The sequence below is a fragment of the Haliotis cracherodii genome, unplaced genomic scaffold, assembly GCF_022045235.1.
Source record: "Haliotis cracherodii isolate W230 unplaced genomic scaffold, xgHalCrac1.p SCAF_30, whole genome shotgun sequence".
NCBI classification, from domain to species: Eukaryota; Metazoa; Mollusca; class Gastropoda; order Lepetellida; family Haliotidae; genus Haliotis; species Haliotis cracherodii.
Genome location: NW_027266287.1, coordinates 806,543 through 831,045, shown reverse-complemented (window position 1 = coordinate 831,045; position 24,503 = coordinate 806,543). Strand labels below are relative to the sequence as shown.

The 24,503-nt window shown below is 43.4% G+C and overlaps 1 protein-coding gene across 1 annotated transcript; it reads left to right on the top strand.

Moving 5' to 3' along the window:
* Positions 1–363: 363 nt before the first annotated feature.
* On the top strand, positions 364–19,448 carry LOC139477005 (general transcription factor IIH subunit 4-like). The gene is made up of 14 exons (XM_071259565.1): positions 364–491; positions 2,033–2,137; positions 4,266–4,397; positions 5,925–6,018; positions 6,561–6,655; positions 8,726–8,837; positions 10,618–10,686; positions 12,024–12,107; positions 13,025–13,157; positions 13,674–13,725; positions 13,947–14,025; positions 15,016–15,063; positions 17,881–18,021; positions 18,627–19,448. The coding sequence occupies exons 1-14, from the start codon at positions 376–378 to the stop codon at positions 18,732–18,734; spliced, it is 1,368 nt and encodes a 455-aa protein (XP_071115666.1). The 5' UTR covers positions 364–375; the 3' UTR covers positions 18,735–19,448.
* The last annotated feature ends 5,055 nt before the right edge of the window (positions 19,449–24,503 follow it).

Sequence of the window (24,503 nt, the reverse complement as noted above, 5' to 3'; positions counted from 1 at the left end):
AAGCTTGTTTTTTTGTCTTCAATCTGGATCTAGTTTCCATTGATTTTAGCATAAGGAACTGAATCCGGTTTAGCGGGCACCTGCTGGGACCATTCGTTGAATGTATATTTGTAGAACAAATATTCTTAACTATCCGCACATAAACTGAGATTCTGTCAAATACAATAGCTGTATCAATGTATGAAATATACATAAACACGGGAGACAGGCCCTCATATATTTAAATGAGTGTCACCTATGAATGTTTATCTTACATTAAAAATGATTACCCGACAAAGGCGAGAAACTTTTGAAACTCAGCGCAGCGTCTAAAACTACGATAGAAGATAAAAAAGAGCCTGGTATATCCCTGAGAGGAGCTTTCCTAGAGAAAGCATGGCGGCCACGAGAAAGTTGGACTGCAAAGATCTGCACGCTTACTTGAAAACCTTACACACGTCCATCCTAGACAGACTCTACAGCCACCCCGCCACATGTTTAGCGGTGTTTAGGTACCTGCTAGGAATTAACATTCAGTTCCTTACTCCATTCGAGTAATCAGATAGCCATTGATGTATCAAAATACCGTGCCTTGACATTTCTTGGAATTTTGGAAATGTTTGTTTGCGATGTTTATCTTCAATCTTAATTCTAAATATATCTTCTACACGTTCTAATATCTGCCTTACTTTGGTTAACGCTATCCCAATAGCCTCTGGTTCAAGCGAAGTAGTTACAATATGATTAAACCTGCTGAAAAGTTAAACAAACTCTCATCTTGCCCGAAAAAAAATCGCCAAAGGGAAATGTCATGTGACATAAGATAAGAGTGTGTTAGATTTAATATTAGTATTGGGTGTCCAAAATTAGTACATTTAATCATTGTACATAAACAGGTACCAACAGTGTCCCGAGTTACCTCATTCACTCACTTACATTTGTCAACCCATGCTTGCCTTAAAAGGTGACAATGATTGTCGTAAGAGGCGACTAACAGGATCGGGTGGTCAAGCTTGTTTGATGAATGTCAACATATTTCAATTGCGTGGGTCGATGCTCATGATATCAATCACTGGATTGTCTGGTCCAGAATCCATTATTTACAGACTGCCGTCGTATAGCTGGAATATTGCTGTGTGCGCTGTTAAACAACAAGTATATCCCTTTTTATAATTCTGGTCTTTTTATCATTCATTGATAAATAAATTGCATTTGATTAGATAACCATGCAAATTATTTTGCATTTGTTTGTTTTTTAAAATACCGAAAAAAAGGTCACGATCAATAATAGACTATATTTCTCTGATTGGTTGATTATAGAATGGGTGGGACTTTTGTGGCATCATTGTGCTGAACAATGTTGCTGATTTCCTACTGCATCTTATATTGTTTTTGATGATTAAAAAATAATTAAGCAGTGAATTTATTGTTGATGTACCATATTTATCTTTAAGAATTTACTTTAATGTTTTTGCATTTATGGAGTTATGCACATATTGACACAGTGTGCACAATTTTTTTTTACATCTCCATAAATGCAAAATATATTGAAGTCAGTTAACTAAACTGTACTGTCCAGCTGAAATGATCCATTTTATTAAACCATGTTGAATCGTATATCAACAGGAATTGTATAACAAAATGCAATAAAAAGAAATAATTTAAATTAAAAAGTATCATGTACCCGGGTCTGACTATGCCATCAATAAATTTGCAAAGCGTTTGTTTAGTTTAGAAATAAATGTGACTTTTAGCAATTAGTTCCTTTAACCTGTCGTTCATGAATTTAAGTTTTTGCCGTCTAAGGCACAATTCGCTTCCCTTGGGCACTCCAGAAACCTATCGTATAATCTTGGTTTCTATTCCCTTTTGTTCCCCCCCCCCCCCCCCCCCCCCACCCACTCACTCACTCACTCACGTAAACTTCATTATGTTAACATGGATGGGTTTTTTCCTCTTGATTTGGTTGTTTATTTCCAATTGTGCATTCTAGTGCTGGGCATGTTATTGCTGACTAACAGCATGTTCAATGTCTGTTCTTTGTTTTCCTCAGAGAACTGCCAGAGCTGGGTCGCCACTATGTGATGAGAATTTTGTTTGTGGAGCAGCCAGTTTCCCAGACGGTTGTGGGTCAGTGGATCTCAAACAAGCACCAGGAGTGAGTAGCTTCCAGTACAAGGCATAACCAACTTATTTTCTATGTCAAAGGTATTTTTTGTCAATCTGGCCAAAGACAGGAGGCAAATTTTAATAATGGAGAAATATTCTGATTGTCAGGCTTTATTATTTGTTCATCATGCTCATCCAAAAAATAAGAAAAAAACTCGGTCTTTGCAATCGCCCACAAAGAGATCTTAGCGCTAAGAAGATCATAACTCCCACGCTTAAACATAGACTTACGATAGTTGTAGCGTCAAGATCGCAAAGTGTGGAATACGGTTCTAGTGTTACAATGGAGTTTCTATGCAATAATGGTAATGCCTCAAGACTCAAGAGACAAATTAACTGTAGGTGACTTTCAAGGAAAAACATGACAAATTAATATTAGCAGAAACATATTATGTAGAAATAAGAATGGCAATAATTAATGTTATTTTAACAAATATTCAACCAAATCATTGTCAGAGGACACCTTTTTTGAGGCACCTCAATTTGCTGTGTAGAGTTGCCTCCCTTAGGTGTACCTGAACGATATGATGATGGGTTTAATCCTAGGTTTGCCTTGAATATGATTCTGTGCTACTGAGTTTCACCAAAATGGTAATTTTGGTAATGGCATTCATTGATAGGACTGTTCATACTGGCATATACCCATGCCAGTCAGTCACTGAGGGGATACCACCTGTGTTGACGATGCTTATGAGAAGATGAGCAGAGTTGCATCAAAAGTGATGTTGATGTAGCTTGATGAAAGGGTGGCGGGGATGTTTGGGGATTGGTTGTCTGGGAAGGGGTACTAATTGAGTTGTACTTGAAATGACTTGTACCTTTTGGATTCTTTCCCCATCTTTGATAACATATAAAGAACATTCTAATATTGTGAATGATTTCCTCAAGCACTAGTTGGAAGTATAAGCAAAGTTTAGTTGGTTGGACATAAATATGTGTCAACTGTTTTTGAATATTTGTGCTCTTCAAATAATCAGGAGTTCCTTTATTTCTTGTTAATTGGTTTACAAAACTTTTGGCTTACAATTTATTGTAGGTGTTCAATTTTTAAAAAAATTCAATTTCAGATTATAACATTAGTACTGCTACAATGAAAGAAAGACAAAAAAGTTTAAACTTGGCAAGATACTGAAAGATAATTGATTGATTCTTTTTTGTTAAACTACAGCAGACATAAGAACAGCAAAACTTTTATTTTTGGAACATCGGCAATCTAGTGGGGGGTGTCTAGAAAATTTTAAAAACAAGGATTAAGTTTATTTTACGTCATTCTGAGGAAAGATTCCGAGAACCCAAGGAAAATTCTCATGTTTGCTACAGATTTTTATATATCGTCTGATCATGTGTTTTTGGACATCATAAGTATATTGTGAATTTAGTTGTTCTTGTTTTTAGTGACAAGACTACAAATTTTTCTTAGGCTAAAAAAGAATAATAGTCTTAGTTCTCAGGCACCACCACACATTTCGTTTTTTTATTCCATTTTAAAAAAAAAAATATATAAATCTGCAAACCTGAAAACACAACATCTTTACTCACTTTGCAAATACAAAAAGCGACTAGTATATAGAGTCTTTTCCTCCGAACTCAAACAGCTGTAGGACATTGATGACATCACTGTGGTATACGATAAAGTCATCACACAAAGGTTGACATACTGCACTTGCGTGACAAGGAAACGGCCTCACTGACGGAGTGCTGAGAAAACAGATGAATATTAATCAAAGCTATATGTCACTGTGTCAAATGAAACTTTTTCCAAGTTTGGCAAATGATGCTCACCAAGAAAAGCCTTCATACCCAGTGAAAATCCAGGAATTTCTGGGCTTGAAATTCCATTAATGATTTTCAAACAATCAGATCAAGTGTGGATACAGCATTTTGGAAAAGGAGGGGGCACAAGTTTTGGGAAAGCCAGTGTGTTTAAAATAAGAAAAAATCTTGATAAATTAATAATTAATTCAAGATAAATTCTGTGTTTGTAAGCCAAAGTTTAGGAATATTATTTTTGTTGAAAACATTTCACCTAAGGGTTCAGTGATGTGTTACATAGACCTGCATCCACTCTGGATCTGTTTAAACACATTCAATTGACATGTTGCCTTTGTTACTTTCAGAGAGCATCGGTTTGCAGTCAAGTCTCTGTCGGATCTGAGGGTGTGGCATGACCAGCCCCTCCCCGGGGGGATGCCGGGCTGGCTCCTTAATCACACATTCCGAAAAAACATGAAGATTGCCTTGCTGGGAGGGTCAGTTTTGTCTTGCATTAGTGATGGGTACCACAAAAGATACAGTACCATGGTATACCGCGGTATCTGCTCAAATACCGCGGTACATACCATGGTACCTGACTAGCAGTTTTGAGAATTTCTGTCACTTCCAACTTCACTTCGTAGTACATTTTTGGCACAATGACTTCAGCAAACTGTTTCCTGGATGGCACTGAATATCTTGGATCAAGAGTGTTTATGACCTCTTTAAATTCAGAACTTTCAACAATGCGATATGGTCTTAAATCTTTCACAATGAACTATGCTATTTTGTTGGTAATATCAGTCGCTCATTTTTTGGAAGTCAATCTCACAAACATGTTGGTTATTGTTTGCTGGGCTGATATCAAAGGATTTACCACATGCTTACTCTCAGTGCTCTTCATAATTTGCGACTTATCAGTCGTGGGATGACTTGTCATGACCGGTACGTACCACAGCTAGCAAAAACTATGGTATACCGGTATACCAGTAATACCGCGCACCTCTATCTTGCTGGGAAGGTCAGTTTTGTCTTGCATGATCGGGATCGCTCCTTGTGCTGTAACCGGCTCCGTGGTCTAGTGGTAGAGCGTCCACCCGGAGAGCGGGAGGTCTGGGGTTCGATCCCCGGCCGCGTCATACAAAAAGACGTTAAAAGATTGTACTTGTTGTAACCCTGTCTGGTGCTCGGCATTAAGGGGCCATAACAAGGACTGGTCGGCTCGGAGTCAGTATACTGTGTCTGAGTGGGGTATTCATGTTAAACTGCGGCATGGTTTCTCAGTGAGCTAGCACTATAAATCGGCATCAGTCCGGACTAGTACAAGCAGCCACACACACACACACACGTGCATGCACGTCGCTATATAAGTGCAATAATCTTGGAAGCGACGTTAAACCCAATTTCACCACACCTTCACATCACCTTGTGCTGTAATAGGGGGTGGCCGCCTGTGGCATGCTTCACTCGATTTCCAATACAGTAAACTGTGGTTATAATGAACTCAAAGGGGCCACTAATTCTAGTTTGTTATAGCTGGAGTTCGTTATAATCATATATATACAGCAAATGGGCTGGACCATACAAACTCAGTTCGTTATATCCGTCAGTTCATTATAAGCGTGTTTGTTATAAACATATTTTACTGTACATTTCTTTATGTTATGGGGGCACGGGTGGCCCAGTCGTCTAAGGCGCTGCGATTCGCTGTGCAGAGTTGCGTCCCTTGGTCACGCCAGAAACCTTTGATTGTGGGTTCGAATCCCAGTTGGCCCCGATTATGTTTCTGGGTTTGTCAGCACCATACCCGTGCTCGTGGGTTTCACCGAAGTGGTAAAGGTCTGAGACCTGCATCACTTCGGGCTTTCCTCCCACATTAAGCTGACACGCCGCGATATAACTGGAATACTGTTAAAAGCGGCGTTAAACCCAACTCACTCACTCACTCACTTCTTTATGTTATATCATTACACATGCTCCGAAATGTATTTCTTGTGATGGTGTTGATATATGGCCTTGTCTAGTGGTGACCCCTGGACCGGTGGAGGTCCCCTGCCGCAGGACAAACATGCCAAGGATGTCTCGTTCCTGGACAAATACGCCCTGGAGAGATGGGAGGTAGGTGTCCTGTCAGATGTTGTTTGTTGTTTGTTGTTTGTTGTTTGTTGTTTGACGCCGCACTCAGCAATATTCCAGCTATATGACGGCGGCCTGTAAATAATTGAGTCTGGACCAGAAAACCAGTGATTGACATCATGAACATCAATCCACACATACAATGACATGCATGAACCAAGTCAGTGTGCCTGACCACCAGATCCCGTTAGTCATCTCTTACGACAAGCATAGTCGCCTTTGACAGTAAGCATGGGTTGATGAAGACATATTCTACCCCGGATCTTCACAGGGGTCCTGTAAGATGAGGTAGGATGTCTTGGTGAGATTAGGTAGGGTGTTTTCGTGAGGTGTGAGATAGGGTGTCTTTCGTAGAAGTAAGTTCATTATTTTTAGTGTGTATACTCCATATACCGTATTTTCACTGGTACTCAGAAAGGATATTTTCTTTCATATGAGCCAGGTAGTACTGGTCAACCTTGCAATAGGTGGGCAGTCCTCAGGTTCAAATTTACATACGATAATGTTGCTTTTCTTGGTTCCAGTGTGTGCTTCACTTCATGGTGGGGTCGTCCGAGGGGACAGACGGTGTCAGCAAAGACATCATTGACGTGCTGCTACACAGTGGACTTATGAAGGAGTGAGTGGAGACCTAGACGACAATATACAGGGCTGACAACGATATACCACAGGGCTGACAACTATATACCACAGGGCTGACAACGATATATCACAGGGCTGACAACGATATATAGGGCTGACAACGATATACCACAGGGCTGACAACGATATACCACAGGGCTTCCAACGATATACCACAGGGCTGACAATGATATACCACAGGGCTTCCAACGATATACCACAGGGCTGACAACGATATACCACAGGGCTGACAACTATGTACCACAGGGCTGGCAACTATATACCACAGGGGATAGCAACTATATACCACAGGGCTGACAACTATATACCACAGGGTTGACAACTATATACCACAGAGCTTACAACTATATACCACAGGGTTGACAACTATATACCACAGGGCTGACAACTATATACCACAGGGCTGACAACTATGTACCACAGGGTTGACAACTATATACCACAGAGCTTACAACTATATACCACAGGGTTGACAACTATATACCACAGGGCTGACAACTATATACCACAAGGCTGACAACTATATACCACAGGGCTGACAACGATATACCACAGGGCTGACAACTATATACCTCAAGGCTGACAACTATATACCACAGGGCTGACAACTATATACCACAGGGCTGACAACGATATACCACAGGGCTGACAACGATATATCACAGGGCTGAAAACGATATATCACAGGGCTGACAACGATATACCACAGGGCTGACAACGATATATCACAGGGCTGACAACTATATACCACAGGGCTGACAACGATATACCACAGGGCTTCCAACGATATACCACAGGGCTGACAATGATATACCACAGGGCTTCCAACGATATACCACAGGGCTGACAACGATATACCACAGGGCTGACAACTATGTACCACAGGGGATAGCAACTATATACCACAGGGCTGACAACTATATACCACAGGGCTGACAACTATGTACCACAGGGTTGACAACTATATACCACAGGGTTGACAACTATATACCACAGGGCTGACAACTATATACCACAAGGCTGACAACTATATACCACAGGGCTGACAACGATATACCACAGGGCTGACAACTATATACGTCAAGGCTGACAACTATATACCACAGGGCTGACAACTATATACCACAGGGCTGACAACGATATACCACAGGGCTGACAACGATATATCACAGGGCTGACAACGATATATCACAGGGCTGACAACTATATACCACAGGGCTGACAACAATATACCACAGGGCTGACAACGATATACCACAGGGCTGACAACAATATATCACAGGGCTGACAACTATATACCACAAGGCTGACAACTATATACCACAGGGCTGACAACGATATACCACAGGGCTGGCAACTATATACCTCAAGGCTGACAACTATATACCACAGGGCTGACAACTATATACCACAGGGCTGACAACGATATACCACAGGGCTGACAACGATATATCACAGGGCTGACAACGATATATCACAGGGCTGACAACTATATACCACAGGGCTGACAACTATATACCACAGGCCTGACAACTATATACCACAGGGCCTGACAACGATATACCACAGGCCTGACAACTATATACCACAGGGCTGACAACGATATATCACAGGGCTGACAACGATATATCACAGGGCTGACAACTATATACCACAGAGCTGGCAACTATATACCACAGGGGCTGACAATGATATACCACAGAGCTGGCAACTATATACCACAGGGTCTGGCAACTATATACCACAGGGGCTGACAACTATATACCACAGGCGATAGCAACTATATACCACAGGGGCTGACAACTATATACCACAGGGCTGGCAACTATATACCACAGGACTGACAACTATATACCACAGGGGTTGGCAACTATATACCATAGGGGTGGGCAACTATATTCAACAGGGTTGACAACTATATGCCACAGGGCTGACAACCATATACCACAGGGTTGACAACTATATACCACAGGGTCTGGCAACTATATACCACAGGGTCTGGCAACTATATACCACAGGGCTGACAACATAAAGCTGTTTGTTGCAGGGAGTCGTCCGAGCCGCTGCCATCCATCTCCCCGGCAGGCTTCCAGTTCCTGCTGCTTGATACAGGCTCCCAGGTGTGGTACTTCATGCTGCAGTACCTCGAGTCAGTGGAGGTACGTCACCTTACTTCCTGTTGTCAGTGGAGGTACGTCACCTTACTTCCTGTTGTCAGTGGAGGTACGTCACCTTACTTCCTGTTGTCAGTAGAGGTACGTCACCATACTTCCTGTTGTCAGTGGAGGTACGTCACCTTACTTCCTGTTGTCAGTGGAGGTACGTCACCATACTTCCTGTCATCAGTGGAGGTACGTCACCTTACTTCCTGTTGTCAGTGGAGGTACGTCACCTTACTTCCTGTTGTCAGTGGAAGTACGTCACCTTACTTCCTGTTGTCAGTGGAGGTACGTCACCTTACTTCCTGTTGTCAGTGGAGGTACGTCACCTTACGTCCTGTTGTCAGTGGAGGTACGTCACCTTACGTCCTGTTGTCAGTAGAGGTACGTCACCATACTTCCTGTTGTCAGTGGAGGTATGTCACCTTACTTCCTGTTGTCAGTGGAGTTACGTCACCTTACTTCCTGTTGTCAGTGGAGGTACGTCACCTTACGTCCTGTTGTCAGTGGAGGTACGTCACCTTACGTCCTGTTGTCAGTGGTGGTACGTCACCTTACTTCCTGTTGTCAGTGGAGGTACGTCACCTTACGTCCTGTTGTCAGTGGAGGTACGTCACCATACTTCCTGTTGTCAGTGGAGGTATGTCACCTTACTTCCTGTTGTCAGTGGAGGTACGTCACCTTACTTCCTGTTGTCAGTGGAGGTACATCACCTTACTTCCTGTTGTCAGTGGAGGTACGTCACCATACTTCCTGTTGTCAGTAGAGGTACGTCACCATACTTCCTGTTGTCAGTAGAGGTACGTGTACGTGTCACCATACTTCCTGTTGTCAATGGAGGTACGTCACCATACTTCCTGTTGTCAGTGGAGGTACGTCACCTTACTTCCTGTTGTCAGTAGAGGTACGTCACCATACTTCCTGTTGTCAGTGGAGTTACGTCACCTTACTTCCTGTTGTCAGTGGAGGTACGTCACCTTACTTCCTGTTGTCAGTGGAGGTACGTCACCTTACGTCCTGTTGTCAGTGGAGGTACGTCACCATACTTCCTGTTGTCAGTGGAGGTATGTCACCTTACTTCCTGTTGTCAGTGGAGGTACGTCACCTTACTTCCTGTTGTCAGTGGAGGTACATCACCTTACTTCCTGTTGTCAGTGGAGGTACGTCACCATACTTCCTGTTGTCAGTAGAGGTACGTCACCATACTTCCTGTTGTCAGTAGAGGTACGTGTATGTGTCACCATACTTCCTGTTGTCAATGGAGGTACGTGTCACCATACTTCCTGTTGTCAGTGGAGGTATGTGTCACTATACTTCCTTTTGTCAATGGAGGTATGTGTCGCCATACTTCCTGTTTGTATTGTTGAAATGCTTATCCTTGGGTTGGTTATCTTAAGATGATATCAACAGACAACAGACAAGCATCATGGCTGAATAATGCATTTTCCTGGGATCAGTCTGACAAAATATTTAAAATATGGCTTCATCATTTTTCATCAAAACATGCTGTTGGAGGCCACAGTGACCGAGTGGCTGAATGTTGTTTTAAGCCTCTGTATGCAGCTCCTGAAGCCTGTAAATATTGTAGGCGAGCTGGCTAGGCAGTGATCTCAGTATCGTCATGGAGATGTGTTAAACTTTCTGTTCGAGCCACCAACAATAAAATCTAGTTCCACGAGTCATCATTCATTAACCATGATTGATGTGCATCACAATTTTATTTGCTGAGTATATTCTCATGTTCTCCTGGTTGTTTTTCAAGGCTCATTATATTTTTCAGGCTCGAGGGATGGATCTCGTGGAGTGTTTATCATTTTTGTTCCAGTTAAGTTTTTCCACACTGGGAAAGGTAAGCAAAGTGTGACTACTTTCTTCCTGATTAATCTCGGCCAAATGGCAGACTGAGCAATTACAATTAACCAAATGTGTTTCTATATTGTAAATATCATGTGACCGCCTCCGTGGTCTAGTGGTAGAGGGTCCGCCCGGAGAGCGGAAGGTCCGGGGTTCTATCCCCGACCGCGTCATACCAAAAGACGTTAAAAGATGGTACTTGTTGCTACCCTGACTGGCGCTCGGCATTAAGGGGCTCGGAGTCAGTATACTGTGTCTGAGTGGGGTATTCATGTTAAACTGCGGCATGGTATCTCAGTGAGCTAGCACTATAAATCGTCATCAGTCCGGACTAGTACAAGCAGCCACACAAACACACACACGTACATGCACGTCGCTATATAAGTGCAATAATCTTGGATGCGACGTTAAACCCCATTTCACCTCACCGTAAATATCCTGTATCATGGGGACTAGGTTTTGTTGACCCTACATTAACATGATAAAGAGGGACCGTGCTCAACTGTTCAGTGTTTTTTGTCATCCCCCTAGCAGGGGGATATAGCCTGGTCTGTCCGTCTGTCCGTCTGTATTTCATTTCCGGAGCATAACTTGAAAATCGTGAAAGTTTTTTTATCTAAACTTGGTACATGAATTAACCAGAGGCTGAAGTGGTGCCTTTTTAGTATTTTGGGGGGCCGGTGGGATTCGTCATCTTCTTCTGTTATACTTTTATGGTAAAATGGATACCGTTATCAATTTTTTCTTGATAAAGTACCATGTATCCCACTTTGGTGGGAAATAATTTTTTCAGCGAGAGAATAAATCCCTTAGCTGCATGTTTTTTCTGAGTCATGAAAGTTGACCTCAGCTCAATCAAACAGCTGTTTTCCATTAATTTTCACTTTGTTTTTATTCTTTTAGAATGTCATATTGAAACATGTCGGTAAAATAGATTTGTCTGTAGTAGTATAACTCAGGGTACATACCCCATGTACCCTGAGTGATACTACTACTACTACTACTACTACTACTAATAGTATGTAATAGAAATATTAAAATTCTCAGATTCGCTTTACCAAGAACGTTATTGATGTCATTATGGATTTTTAGAAAAACACAGAAATACACGTCTTCAACATACCAACCCATGTACATCTTATTGCAATACATCGTGTTGAATGTCTGGATCACAGTTTACTGGTAATACAGGCAGTATTGTGTGGGTCTCCCATTTTCAGAAAACAATCTTTGCATTAGGAAGTCTTCTTGGTTATGTTTGTATTAGCGTGTGCTTGTCTAGGATTAAAGAGAATAGTCGTTATGAAATAAGTTTGTTGTGCCGCTTTGCAGGATTATTGCACTGAGGGGATGAGTGAATCTCAGCTGAAATTCTTGCAGCACCTCAGAGAGTTTGGACTGGTCTATCAGCGTAAGGTGAGAAGGATATGTATTTTTAATCAAGTCACAGCATTTCGTTACTATTTTTCACATCATGTGCAGAATTGTCTTACCTTGATATGACCAACAGCATAGAATGCAGACGTGTTATGTGGTTTTATTGCTGTGGTGTTATCACTGGGGTCATGTGGTTTTATCGCTGTGTGGATCCTGTGGTTTTATTGCTGTTGGAACCCTGTGGTTTTATTACTGTTGGAACCCTGTGGTTTTATTACTGTTGGAATCCTGTAGTTTTATTACTGTTGGAATCCTGTAATTTTATTACTGTTGAAATCCTGTGGTTTTATCACTGTTGGAATCCCATGGTTTTATTACTGTTGAAATCCTGTGGTTTTATCACTGTTGGAATCCCATGGTTTTATTACTGTTGAAATCCTGTGGTTTTATCACTGTTGAAATCCTGTGGTTTTATCACTGTTGGAATCCCATGGTTTTATTACTGTTGGAATCATGTGGTTTTATTACTGTTGGAATCATGTGGTTTTATTACTGTTGGAACCCTGTGGTTTTATTACTGTTGGAATCCCATGGTTTTATTACTGTTGAAATCCTGTGGTTTTATCACTGTTGGAATCCCATGGTTTTATTACTGTTGAAATCCTGTGGTTTTATCACTGTTAGAATCCCATGGTTTTATTACTGTTGGAATCATGTGGTTTTATTACTGTTGGAATCATGTGGTTTTATTACTGTGGGTCTTTTGACTGAAATCGGGATCAGGTTGCCATGATACGTGACCTGACTGTATCATTGTGCCATGATACGTGACCTGACGCCATTGATTGTTGCTCATGCTGTCAACCATTGATTTGCCGGGCCAGAACCCGATTACATACATTCTGCCCTGATATTCTGGGTTGTTTCAGACTCTTTTTTCACTTGTTGTTTTTCAGAGAAAATCTCAAAGATATTACCCCACCCGTCTGGCAATCAATATAGCATCGGGACTGACCACTTTCAACACTGACAGCCATTCATCAGGGTACCTGGTCGTCGAGACAAACTACAGAGTGTACGCTTATACAGGTACGAACATACTGCAGGATTTCTGGGTTTGAAACCTGGTTTGTCTGCACCATAGCTGTGCACACAAGTTTCACCAAGACCTGCATCACTTTGGGCTTTCCTCCCACATCAAGCTGATGTGACAGGATATAATTGTTAAACTGTTCAAAGCACCAATGAAATAAACCCACTCACTGTACAGGTACAGGAGGCACGGGTGGCCCAGTCGTCTAAGGCGCCGCGATTCGCTGTGCAGAGTTGTGTCCCTTGGGCACGCCAGAAACCTATGATTGTGGGTTCGAATTCCGGTTTGCCACAATTATGTTTCTAGGTTTGTCAGCACCATACCCATGCTTGTGGGTTTCACCGAAGTGGTAAACGTCTTAGACCTGCATCACTTGGGGCTTTCCTCCCACATTAAGCTGACACGCCGTGATATAACTGGAATAATGTTAAAAGCGGCGTTAAACCCAACTCACTAACTCACTCCACAGGTACAAACATGCCAGACTAGTCTTCATCATTTTGTCATTTCAGATTCTCCACTACAGACGGCACTGTTGGCTTTATTCTGTCAAATGTTATACAGGTAAGTTCTGTAAATTCTCATATAGGTATGTGCTGTTTATTGTCATATAGGTATGTGCTGTTTATTGTCATATAGGTATGTCCTGTCAAATGTTATATAGGTAAGTTGTCGAACAGGTATGTTCTGGCAAATGCATTGCAGGTTGTACAATAACGTTCACAGAATTATTCCTCTTTAAGCTGATCTTTAAGTTCTCTCTATGTCACATGCTCTGTTGTCAGATTCCCTAATATGGCTGTAGCCAACTTGTCCCGAGACAGTGTCAGGGCGGCCCTAATGAGGGGAATAACAGCCGAGCAGGTAAATACCTCGTGAAGGCTCACACATGACCGCCACTCACAGTCACACTCAACAAATACTGTAAGCAATATGTCATGATGGTCACAAAGATGTTCAGTTATGTCCTCTAAACACTATCATGTCACAGATTTCCTTACTCTCACCTATGACCAACATGGGGTGATGGGTAGTGCATGGATGAAGCATTCACTTGTCATGCCACCTGTCCCGTGAACATTCCGGGTTAGAATTGGTCTTCAGTAACCCATGCTTGTCGTAAGAGGCAACTAATGGGATCGAGTGGTCAGGCTCGCTGACTTGGTTGATGCATGTCATCGTATCCCAATTGCCTGGATTGATGTTCATGATGTCAATCACTGGATTGTCTGGTCCAGACTTGATTATTTGCAGTGTTAAACAACAAGCAAACAAAAAAAAAAAAAAAATTCAATACCTTTGCTGTATTTGAGTCAATAAATAGTACAGCTTATGGACATTAAGTCCATAACTCCCCCTTCCCCCCTCCAGTAGATGCAGTATGGCTTTCTGAAGTGTAGAACAACACTCTCTCACTTACCCTGGACCGCCTCCGTAGTCTAGTGGTAGAGCATCCGCCCGGAGAGCGGAAGGTCCGGGGTTCGATCCCCGACCGTGTCATACCAAAACACATTAAAAGATGGTACTTGTTGTTACCCTTTAAGGGGTTAAAACAAGGACTGGTCGGCTCGGAGTCAGTATACTGCGTCTAAGTGAGGTAATAATGTTAAACTGTGGCATGTTATCTCAGTGAGCTAGCACTATAAATCGGCATCAGTCCAGTCTAGTACAAGCAGCCACACAAACACACACACGTACATGCACGTCGCTATATAAGTGCAATAATCTTGGACGCGACGTTAAACCCCATTTCACCTCACCTCACCTCACCTCACCTCACCTACCCTGTATCCAGTCTGTGTGAATAAGGGCAGGAACTATAACGTAACAGCATGTATGTGTCTTCATTCACAGATAATCAACTTCCTGCGCAGCCATGCTCACCCTGAGATGATGAAGACAGTAAGTATATTCCAGCTAGAGCCTTCCAGGTCAGCACTGGTCACTTCAATGTCTCCTCATTGACTCTACCACTGCCTCGTGTCTGAGTACGGTAGATGGTCAGCACTGGTCGCTTCAGTGTCCCCTCATTGACTCTACCACTGCCTCGTGTCCGAGTACGGTAGACAGACAGCACTGGTCACTTCAGTGTGTCCTCATTGACTCTACCACTGCCTCGTGTCTGAGTACGGTAGATGGTCAGCACTGGTCGCTTCAGTGTCCCCTCATTGACTCTACCACTGCCTCGTGTCCGAGTACGGTAGACAGACAGCACTGGTCACTTCAGTGTGTCCTCATTGACTCTACCACTGCCTCGTGTCCGTGTACGGTAGATGGTCAGCACTGGTCACTTCAGTGTCTCCTCATTGACTCTACCACTGCCTCGTGTCCGAGTACGGTAGACAGACAGCACTGGTCACTTCAGTGTCTCCTCATTGACTCTACCACTGCCTCGTGTCCGTGTACGGTAGATGGTCAGCACTGGTCACTTCAGTGTGTCCTCATTGACTCTACCACTGCCTCGTGTCCGTGTACGTTAGATGGTCAGCACTGGTCACTTCAGTGTCTCCTCATTGACTCAACCACTGCCTCGTGTCCGAGTACGGCAGATGGTCAGCACTGGTCACTTCAGTGTCTCCTCATTGACTCAACCACTGCCTCGTGTCCGAGTACGGTAGACAGACAGCACTGGTCACTTCAGTGTCTCCTCATTGACTCTACCACTGCCTCGTGTCCGAGTACGGTAGATGGTCAGCACTGGTCACTTCAATGTCTCCTCATTGACTCTACCACTGCCTCGTGTCCGAGTACGGTAGACAGACAGCACTGGTCACTTCAGTGTCTCCTCATTGACTCAACCACTGCCTCGTGTCCGAGTACGGTAGACAGACAGCACTGGTCACTTAAGTGTCTCCTCATTGACTCTACCACTGCCTCGTGTCCGAGTACGGTAGATGGTCAGCACTGGTCACTTCAGTGTCTCCTCATTGACTCTACCCCCATCTCGTGTCCGAGTACGGTAGACAGACAGCACTGGTCACTTCAGTGTGTCCTCATTGACTCTACCACTGCCTCGTGTCCGTGTACGGTAGATGGTCAGCACTGGTCACTTCAATGTCTCCTCATTGACTCTACCACTGCCTCGTGTCCGTGTACGGTAGATGGTCAGCACTGGTCACTTCAGTGTCTCCTCATTGACTCTACCACTGCCTCATGTCCGTGTACGGTAGATGGTCAGCACTGGTCACTTCAGTGTCTCCTCATTGACTCTACCACTGCCTCGTGTCCGAGTACGGTAGACAGACAGCACTGGTCACTTCAGTGTCTCCTCCCTGACTTTACCAGATACAGATATCTTTACAGATATGAAACACTAAAAATTAAGACCTGTTCGAGGCTTTCAACTGTCACTTTAAAGGCTCTCTGGCTTGGTTATTGACCTCAACATTTTCTTAAATCAAGCATACTATATAGTAGTCGTAAAACCTAAAAAGCAGTATAAACATCACAAATCTTCTGACAGGATTTATTTTCACAACCAACAAGTGAAATAGATCAAGCCACCTGTCATGAAATTTAATAATTTTAGCAAGTTTTTGTCAAGGCTTTCCAAGCTATTCTGGGGATTTTCAAGGTTTACACTAAAAATCAAGGCTTTTTAAGCATGACCTTGAAATTCGCGGCCTTGTCAAGCATGTACGAACCTGGGTGACTGTACGAACCTGGGTGACTGTACAAAACTGGGTGACTGTACGAACCTTGGTGACTGTACGAACCTTGGTGACTGTACGAACCACGGTGACTGTAGGAACATCGGTGACTGTACGAACCTGGGTGACTGTACGAACCACGGTGACTGTACGAACCACGTCGACTGTACGAACCTCGGTGACTGTACGAACCTGGGTGACTGTACGAACAACGGTGACTGTACGAACCTGGGTGACTGTACGAACAACGGTGACTGTACCATGTATACAAGTATAATTCCTTTGAATACATTACCTCCATTACATTATAGCCATAAATTCCTGTTTGGCTGTCAATCACACAACCAAACAGGAGAGTCCTTCTTCCACAATTCATTTACTAACTACTTACCTACTAGACTGATCTTGCTTCTTATACCCGTAAGGTGGTCAATCTGCTACAGGTTGTCCTGCAGTTGTCTTGTATAAAAAGATCTAGCAGAGACAGTGTGATGATCGTTTCCAAATGCTTTTAGTTGTGATGAGCAAAATGTTTGGAAGGTTAACATCTGGACACACAGGGGGGCACGGGTGGCCCAGTCGTCTAAGGCGCCGCGATTCGCTGTGCAGAGTTGCGTCCCTTGGGCACCCCAGAAACCTATGATTGCGGGTTCGAATCCCGGTTTTGCCCCAATAATGTTTCTAGGTTTGTCAGCACCATACCCATGCTCGTGGGTTTCACCGAAGTGGTAAACATCTGAGACCTGCATCACTTTGGGCTTTCCTCCCACATCAAGCTGACACGCCGTGATATAACAGGAATACTGATAAAAGCGGCGTTAAACTCAACTAACTCACTCACTCACTCTGGACACACAGGAAAGACGTGATGTTTTCCCATCTTGCGCATGTGCAGTTGCGTTTCGTGCTAGGGATGGGATTACCCTTACAACTATTTGGCAGTGAAGAGGACGTCTGTTGAAAATTTAAATATAATTTTATAGTGAGCATGACAGCCAAACAGGAACTTATGGCTATGATGTTACGAGGTAGTATTCTTAGAATTCTCCACGAGGATTTCTGCCCCCAGACCCCTGTGATACCCCTGACGGTGTGTGACCAGGTGCGCCTCTGGGAGCTGGAGAGAGACCGCTTCAAGTTCACTGATGGTGTCATGTACAACCAATTCCTGTCTCAAAATGACTTTGAGCTGCTCAGGGACTATGCACAAGTGAGTTCTTTTTATTTATTTGCAGTAAAAATACTTTCTATTTGCAAGTATCATTAAATTCTGTACTCATTATTAATGCAAAAAAATCTTCAACGTGGGTCAGTAGAGGAAGGTCGTGGGTTTGATCCCCGATCGCATCATACAAAGATGGCACTGTGCAGTGTGGGGGCATGGGTGGCCCAGTCGTCTAAGGCGCCGCAATTCGCTGTGCAGAGTTGCGTCCCTTGGGCACACCAGAAACCTATGATTGTGGGTTCGAATTCCGGTTCGCCCGATTATGTTTCTAGGTTTGTCAGCACCATACCCATGCTCCTGGGTTTCACCGAAGTGGTAAACGTCTGAGACCTGCATCACTTCAGGCTTTCCCACCACATCACGCTGTGATATAACTGGAATACTGTTAAAAGCGGCGTTAAACCCAACTCACTCACTCACTACACTGCCTTGTCCATGTTAAACTCTGGCGTCATGAGAATCTCATTGGGCTAGCACCATAAAACGGGCATCAGTCCACACAAGTGCACTTACGCTCTTGTCGCTACGTAAGTACAATAACCTCCCCCACGCATTAAGTCAGTGCTGTAAGAGATGTATATTTATTTCAGGATCTGAACGTCCTCGTCTGGGACAATCCAAGTAAAAGAGTGATGATTGTCTCACGAGGGGGACATGACGATGTCAAACGATTCTGGAAGAGACAGAAGCAATCGTGACACTGGCCCAGTCAAAACATAGCCTTTATACAGCCTTTGAAAGAGAGAATGTTGGATGGAAACTCAGCAGTCCTGACACTGGCCCCATTAGGAGTAAACCCAGGTTACAATTTGTCCCAACGCAAGAGCTTACCAAATTTGATTGGGTGGTCAGTCTTGGTGATTTTGTCGATATCTTTGAAATACTGTTCAAAGTGGTGATAAAACCTACTCCCCTGCATGGCCAACTTCCTTTGGGATGTCAGGCTTCAGTCAGATCTTTGTCCTCCGGTGACTGTTGGAACTGTGACCAGTTTGTTATCAATAAAAATGTGAGCCACAGTGACTCCTCCTGCCCACTGGTCCAAGGCACCGACGTTCTCTGTGCAGAGTTGTGTCCCTTGGGCACGCCAGAAACCTATGATCGTGGGTTCGAATCCCAGTTCGCCCCGAATATATTTCTAGGTTTATCAGCACCATACCTGTGGGTTTCACCGAAGTGGTAAACGTCTGAGACCTGCATCACTTCGGGCTTTCCTCCCACATTAAGCTGACAGCCGCAATTTAACTGGAATATTGTTAAAAGCGGCGTTAAACCCAACTCACTCACTCACTCACTCCTGTCCTGCCAAGCAGGTTTCATGCACAGTCAGACCGTGTTGTTTTGGTGTTGAATGCAGTGAGTGCAGTCAGAGCAGTGTACTTAATATAACTGTTGTACATATTGTAATAAATGTAAACTATGGACTTGTTGCTTGTCATTCTAACCATTGCTGAGAAATGGGATTTGGTTCAACCAGTTTATAAAATATAACATCACTCATATTTTGACTCGTTATTTGCTTCCCTCACTCAATTTTATCAATATTCCAGCTATATGACGAGGTCTGTAAATAATTGAGTCTGAATGAATGTGGAAGGTTATACTTTCCTGCTACTGGGAACATTCTGACCAGCGGGATCGGGTGGTCAGGCTCGCTGACTTGGTTGATGCATGTCATCGATCCCAATTGCGTCGATGAGACTCGATTATTTACAGACCGCCGTCATATAGCTGGAACATTGTTGTGTGCGGTGTTAAACAACAAACCAACATTCTGACCAGCAAAATACACCTCTATATCTACTGACCACATTCTTCACAGGGAAAGTCCAGCATAGCATGGCTTTCTCAGAATTGAGCCCATGCGACCACTGACAGTTTGTAGTGTGTAACCTACGCCCAGGTACTATTGTCATCTGGGTACTTCATTAAATCGATGCCCCTGTGACTATCAAATATATTTAAGAAATACAGGGACACTACAGGGAGAATAAACCATGACAAGGGGGGCGTAGTGACAAGGTGTGCTTTTCAGAACTGTCTGTTTTCTTAGCGATTAACATCATCAATGAGTTTTAAATCCGGTTCCACCCGACTAATGATCGGCAGTCAGATGACTATTCCGTAAGAACAAGTCTATATCAATCATCAATTTCTCTATTAGACGTAAGGTCATTGCACGTGAGTTAAAAAAATGTTGTTTTTTAATTTGGGATAATCTTATCTCTTATTAGGACTTATAGCAGGTTATACGATACATGTATGAAATAAACTCAAACCCGTAATTCATCTTTATAGATGTCTGTTGAATTAACATTGGTACACCCATTCACAAAATATTTCATTCTGTGGGAAAAACCTATGACGATGATTATCATGTCATAGTCTGTACTGTATTGAAGATATATTATCAAGGGACCCCACTTGTATTCGCTTGACATCAGGGAATATGATGAGGATTGTGTCTGAGTGGGGGAGGATACATGATAGAGTTCATAGTAGGTGGATGGGATGAAATAGCCTTGATCTCTGTTGACTGATGGTTTGTAGGGGTGAATGTGGATTGCTTCTGCTAGTTTTCTTTTAGTGAAATCATAGAGGTTGTTGGAGAGGATTTGGACGTTGTCCCAGTTGATGTTGTGATTAGGACAGTTGCTGATGTGGTCCGAGATGGCCTCTGTACTCCACCCCACACCCAGACCTGCCACCCCACACCCAGACCTCCCACCCTCAAACCTGAATCCGCGCCCTTCCGCATAGCCCTCCTTCATAGGAAAAGCCTCCCTCCTCAAACAGCAAGCCAACATTGACACCCACTTCACCAGCTCCAACTCCCTCAACACCCTGCTAAGAGCCAACGGCAGGAACACAACCAAACCCCAACAGCCTAAAGGTGTAGTTTACAAAATTGACTGCAACTGGCTATTTCATACCATCCGCCTACTATGAACTCGTCAAGCAATAATCACTTATCCTGTTTAATTGGCTTCATGTCCCATTGCCTTCCATCAATGTGTTCTCTGTTCATCGTGTTGTGACAGTATTAACTCTTTGTTGTCAAAACATTACCTATGTTATCCCACTCATATATGCAATTGTTGTTACTGTTTATCCTCCACCTACTATATATATTCTGTATCATGTCCCTTATTCAGGCTTGCTTGACAACGGTATAAGGATCTATACTGAAACGTCGCTTTTTACAGTCTTAAAGAAGTTGTTATCCATAACATTGTGCCTACCTTGTCATCCGTCAACGTCTAAGTAATGCCTATCAAAAAATTTGTGGAGGATACATGTTAAACTGTTGCATAACATCTCAGTAGACAGTTGTGTTTTTGTGTGAGTGAGTGAGTGAGAGTTAAAATTTAACGTCGCATCAGTATCATTTATAGCCACGACTGGGATGCCGCAGTTTAACATGAATACCCCAGTCAGACACAGTATACTGACTCCGAGCCCCTTAATGCCGAGCGCCAGACAGGGTAACAACAAGTACCATCTTTAAACGTCTTTTGGTATGACGCGGCCGGGGATCGAACCCGGGCGGCTCTCTACCACTAGACCACGGAGGCGGCCTCAAATTAAACTAGGTACTGGAGCAGTGGGGTAGTACGCTGGTTAAAGTGTTGGCTCGTCAGCCCAAGGGTCGGGTTCGATTCCCCACAGGTGAACAAAGTGTGAATATAAACGTCAAGGCCAGAGAATAACCAGTATCCATTATCTTACGAAACAGATTCCATCGAGCGTAAAAGGCAAAATAGCGGTAAAATATATAAATGCAACACTGAAAATAAGTGATGTTTACTCACAAAGTAGACACAATTAATTGATAACAACTTTTTTGATACTGTAAAGGCGACTTTTCGGTGTAGATCCTTATACCGTTGTCAAGCAAGACAATAAGGGTCCATTCCGAAACATCGTCTTTACAGTATTAAAGAACACGGGTCTTCAGCGTGACGAGCGAACGCTTTAACCACTGGGCTACCCGACCGCCCCACAAAGACAAAGAGCGGTTAACTTTCGCAGTAGTTCAAATGCCACGAAAGCTGAGATTGTAATTAGTTTCAAAAGCGTTACTTTTCCCTGATATTGTCTAATACCATGGCAAGTGTGATGGTTTATTTGTTTGTTGTTTAATGTTCCAGCTATATGACGGCGGTCTGTAAACAATATGTTTTGACATAGCCCGTGATCGCTGACACGATCAGCAGTGCATATTAGGAGAGGTGAAATGGGGTTTAACGTCGCGTCCAAGATTATTGCACTTATATAGCGACGTGCATGCACGTGTTTGTGTTTGTGTGGCTGCTTGGACTAGTCCGGACTGATGCCGATTTATAGTGCTAGCTCACTGAGATACCATGCCGCAGTTTAACATGAATACCCCACTCAGACACAGTATACTGACTCCAAGCTGACCAGTCCTTGTTTTAGCCCCTTAATGCCGAGCGCCAGACAGGGTAACAACAAGTACCATCTTTTAACGTCTTTTGGTATGACGCGGCCGGGGATCGAACCCCGGACCTTCCGCTCTCCGGGCAGACGCTCTACCACTAGACCACGGAGGCGGTCCAGTGTATATTAAAGGAAGCCATCTCACGAAACTAAAGGGCTGGACGACCTAAAGTGGCACCTTTAAGAAGGTATTTTGTTCATGGAAACCACATCCTACCTACTGAGGACGCAATTGTATAGTTTGTTCCAATACGAACATCGATTGACGCAAACTGTACGAACACTTTTCTAGGGTGGTCGTAGCGCACAGCAACATCGCCATTGGTGACATAGCAGCCTCCCAATGTACCAGGCAACCTTGGTAAAGCATCATGCGATTTGTGTTGGATGTGGATCCTCCTCACTGACGTATTGGACACTGCGAACAGAACGTCCGCTTCATCAGTCAGACAAAACTGGACAGGCTTTTCAATCGGTTTGAATGGGGCAGATGCACTCACATGCGGTTTGGTCATATTGGCTTCGTTTTGGAAATAGGTAGACATCAGTTCGTAATGCATGTTAACTTGAACAACCCACGAAAGACGCCCATTAGCAAATATAGAAAGACTTCCTAGTAGTTTACACTTAGACATACTAATAAAGACCAAGGTCTTTCCAAGTTTTGTGCTTATTTTCATGCGATTGGTGCCCATACCTCTATAATCCCACACCGAATACAATCGGTCTCTCCACTGGTCGACCGCCATAGCGGTAACGAAAGACCCTCGGATAACTGCTTGTCTTTGCTCGTCATTGAAGCACTGTGATGTAATCATGCTTTTAGGTGCGAGAACATACAGTTTACATTCGTGGAAGTCGAAATGAAATTCTCCTTTAAAGTACATGATCCCAGTGGCAATCACTGTCAGTTTCTCTGTGCTTAGAAGAAAAATGTCCCTTGTGTTTCTTGATTTCTGGTGCTTTTTTGTAAAAAGCATAAATTGTCCTTTTGAAACATTGGCTCCTGATGGAAATGTACATGGGCACACCTTGGCTTTTTTATTTGTGGTGGCAGATTCTGGTTGCCTCTTCAGTTTTGATCTCTGCTCAACGGCTTGTGTTTTGTCGGTCTTCTGGTGCACAGCTGACAAAATACCTGTAGCAAGTTTGGCATCCTCAGTTGTAACAGATGGGGCGACAGAGCTCTTGTTGGGAGAAGCAATTTCCAAAGGGGCCAACTTTCTAAGACCTGCCCGTGTAGTCTTACCAGTCTCTATCTGTGTCTTCAGGGTCGTTCCTCTCTGACCACCAGTTTCAGGAATGTCCTGTGAATCAGAGGATGTTCTCTCGCCATAACGGTCATCTGATGACGTGGACTTTCCAAGACCTGCCCGTGTAGTCTCACCAGTCTTTCCCTGTGTCTTCAGGATCGTTCCTCCCTGACCACCGGTTTCTAGAACGTTCCTTACGCCAGAGAGTGACATTCTGCCCCTTTCAATGATGTGCGCCATATTACACTTAAGGGTAGTGTTCGACCAGTTTCCTGCCATCTTTAGCCGAACAGCAAATTTTAAATGATTCGGATCTTGTGTGCGTGTCCGTGGTGTCCATGGTAACACTGGTGAAGGGATGCTGGACATGATTCTCATCGTCAGTGCTGACAGCAACAACAGGCAGCATACGTACTCCATTGCACAGTCCTCGTCCAATGTGGGTCCTCGATCGTGAAGAGAGGCCACTGTCCTTGTGCCGTGTGGTATTAAAGTACAGCAGCAGTCTTCGATAATGACAGCACCAACTAGCGCCCACACGTTCCATTTGACAATAGTGTTTCCGACCTTACAGGGAACACAGCGTACCACGTGATTTATAGATTGCTCTGACGTCGAGAATATTCAAGTCCTGGATTATCAAGTTTCAATAGGTGGTATATACCGATAGCAATAAATCAAGCAACAACGGAATATATAAGCTGAAGTAATACGTTTCGCTAATTCTGGGGAAAATATATTGTATAAATTATA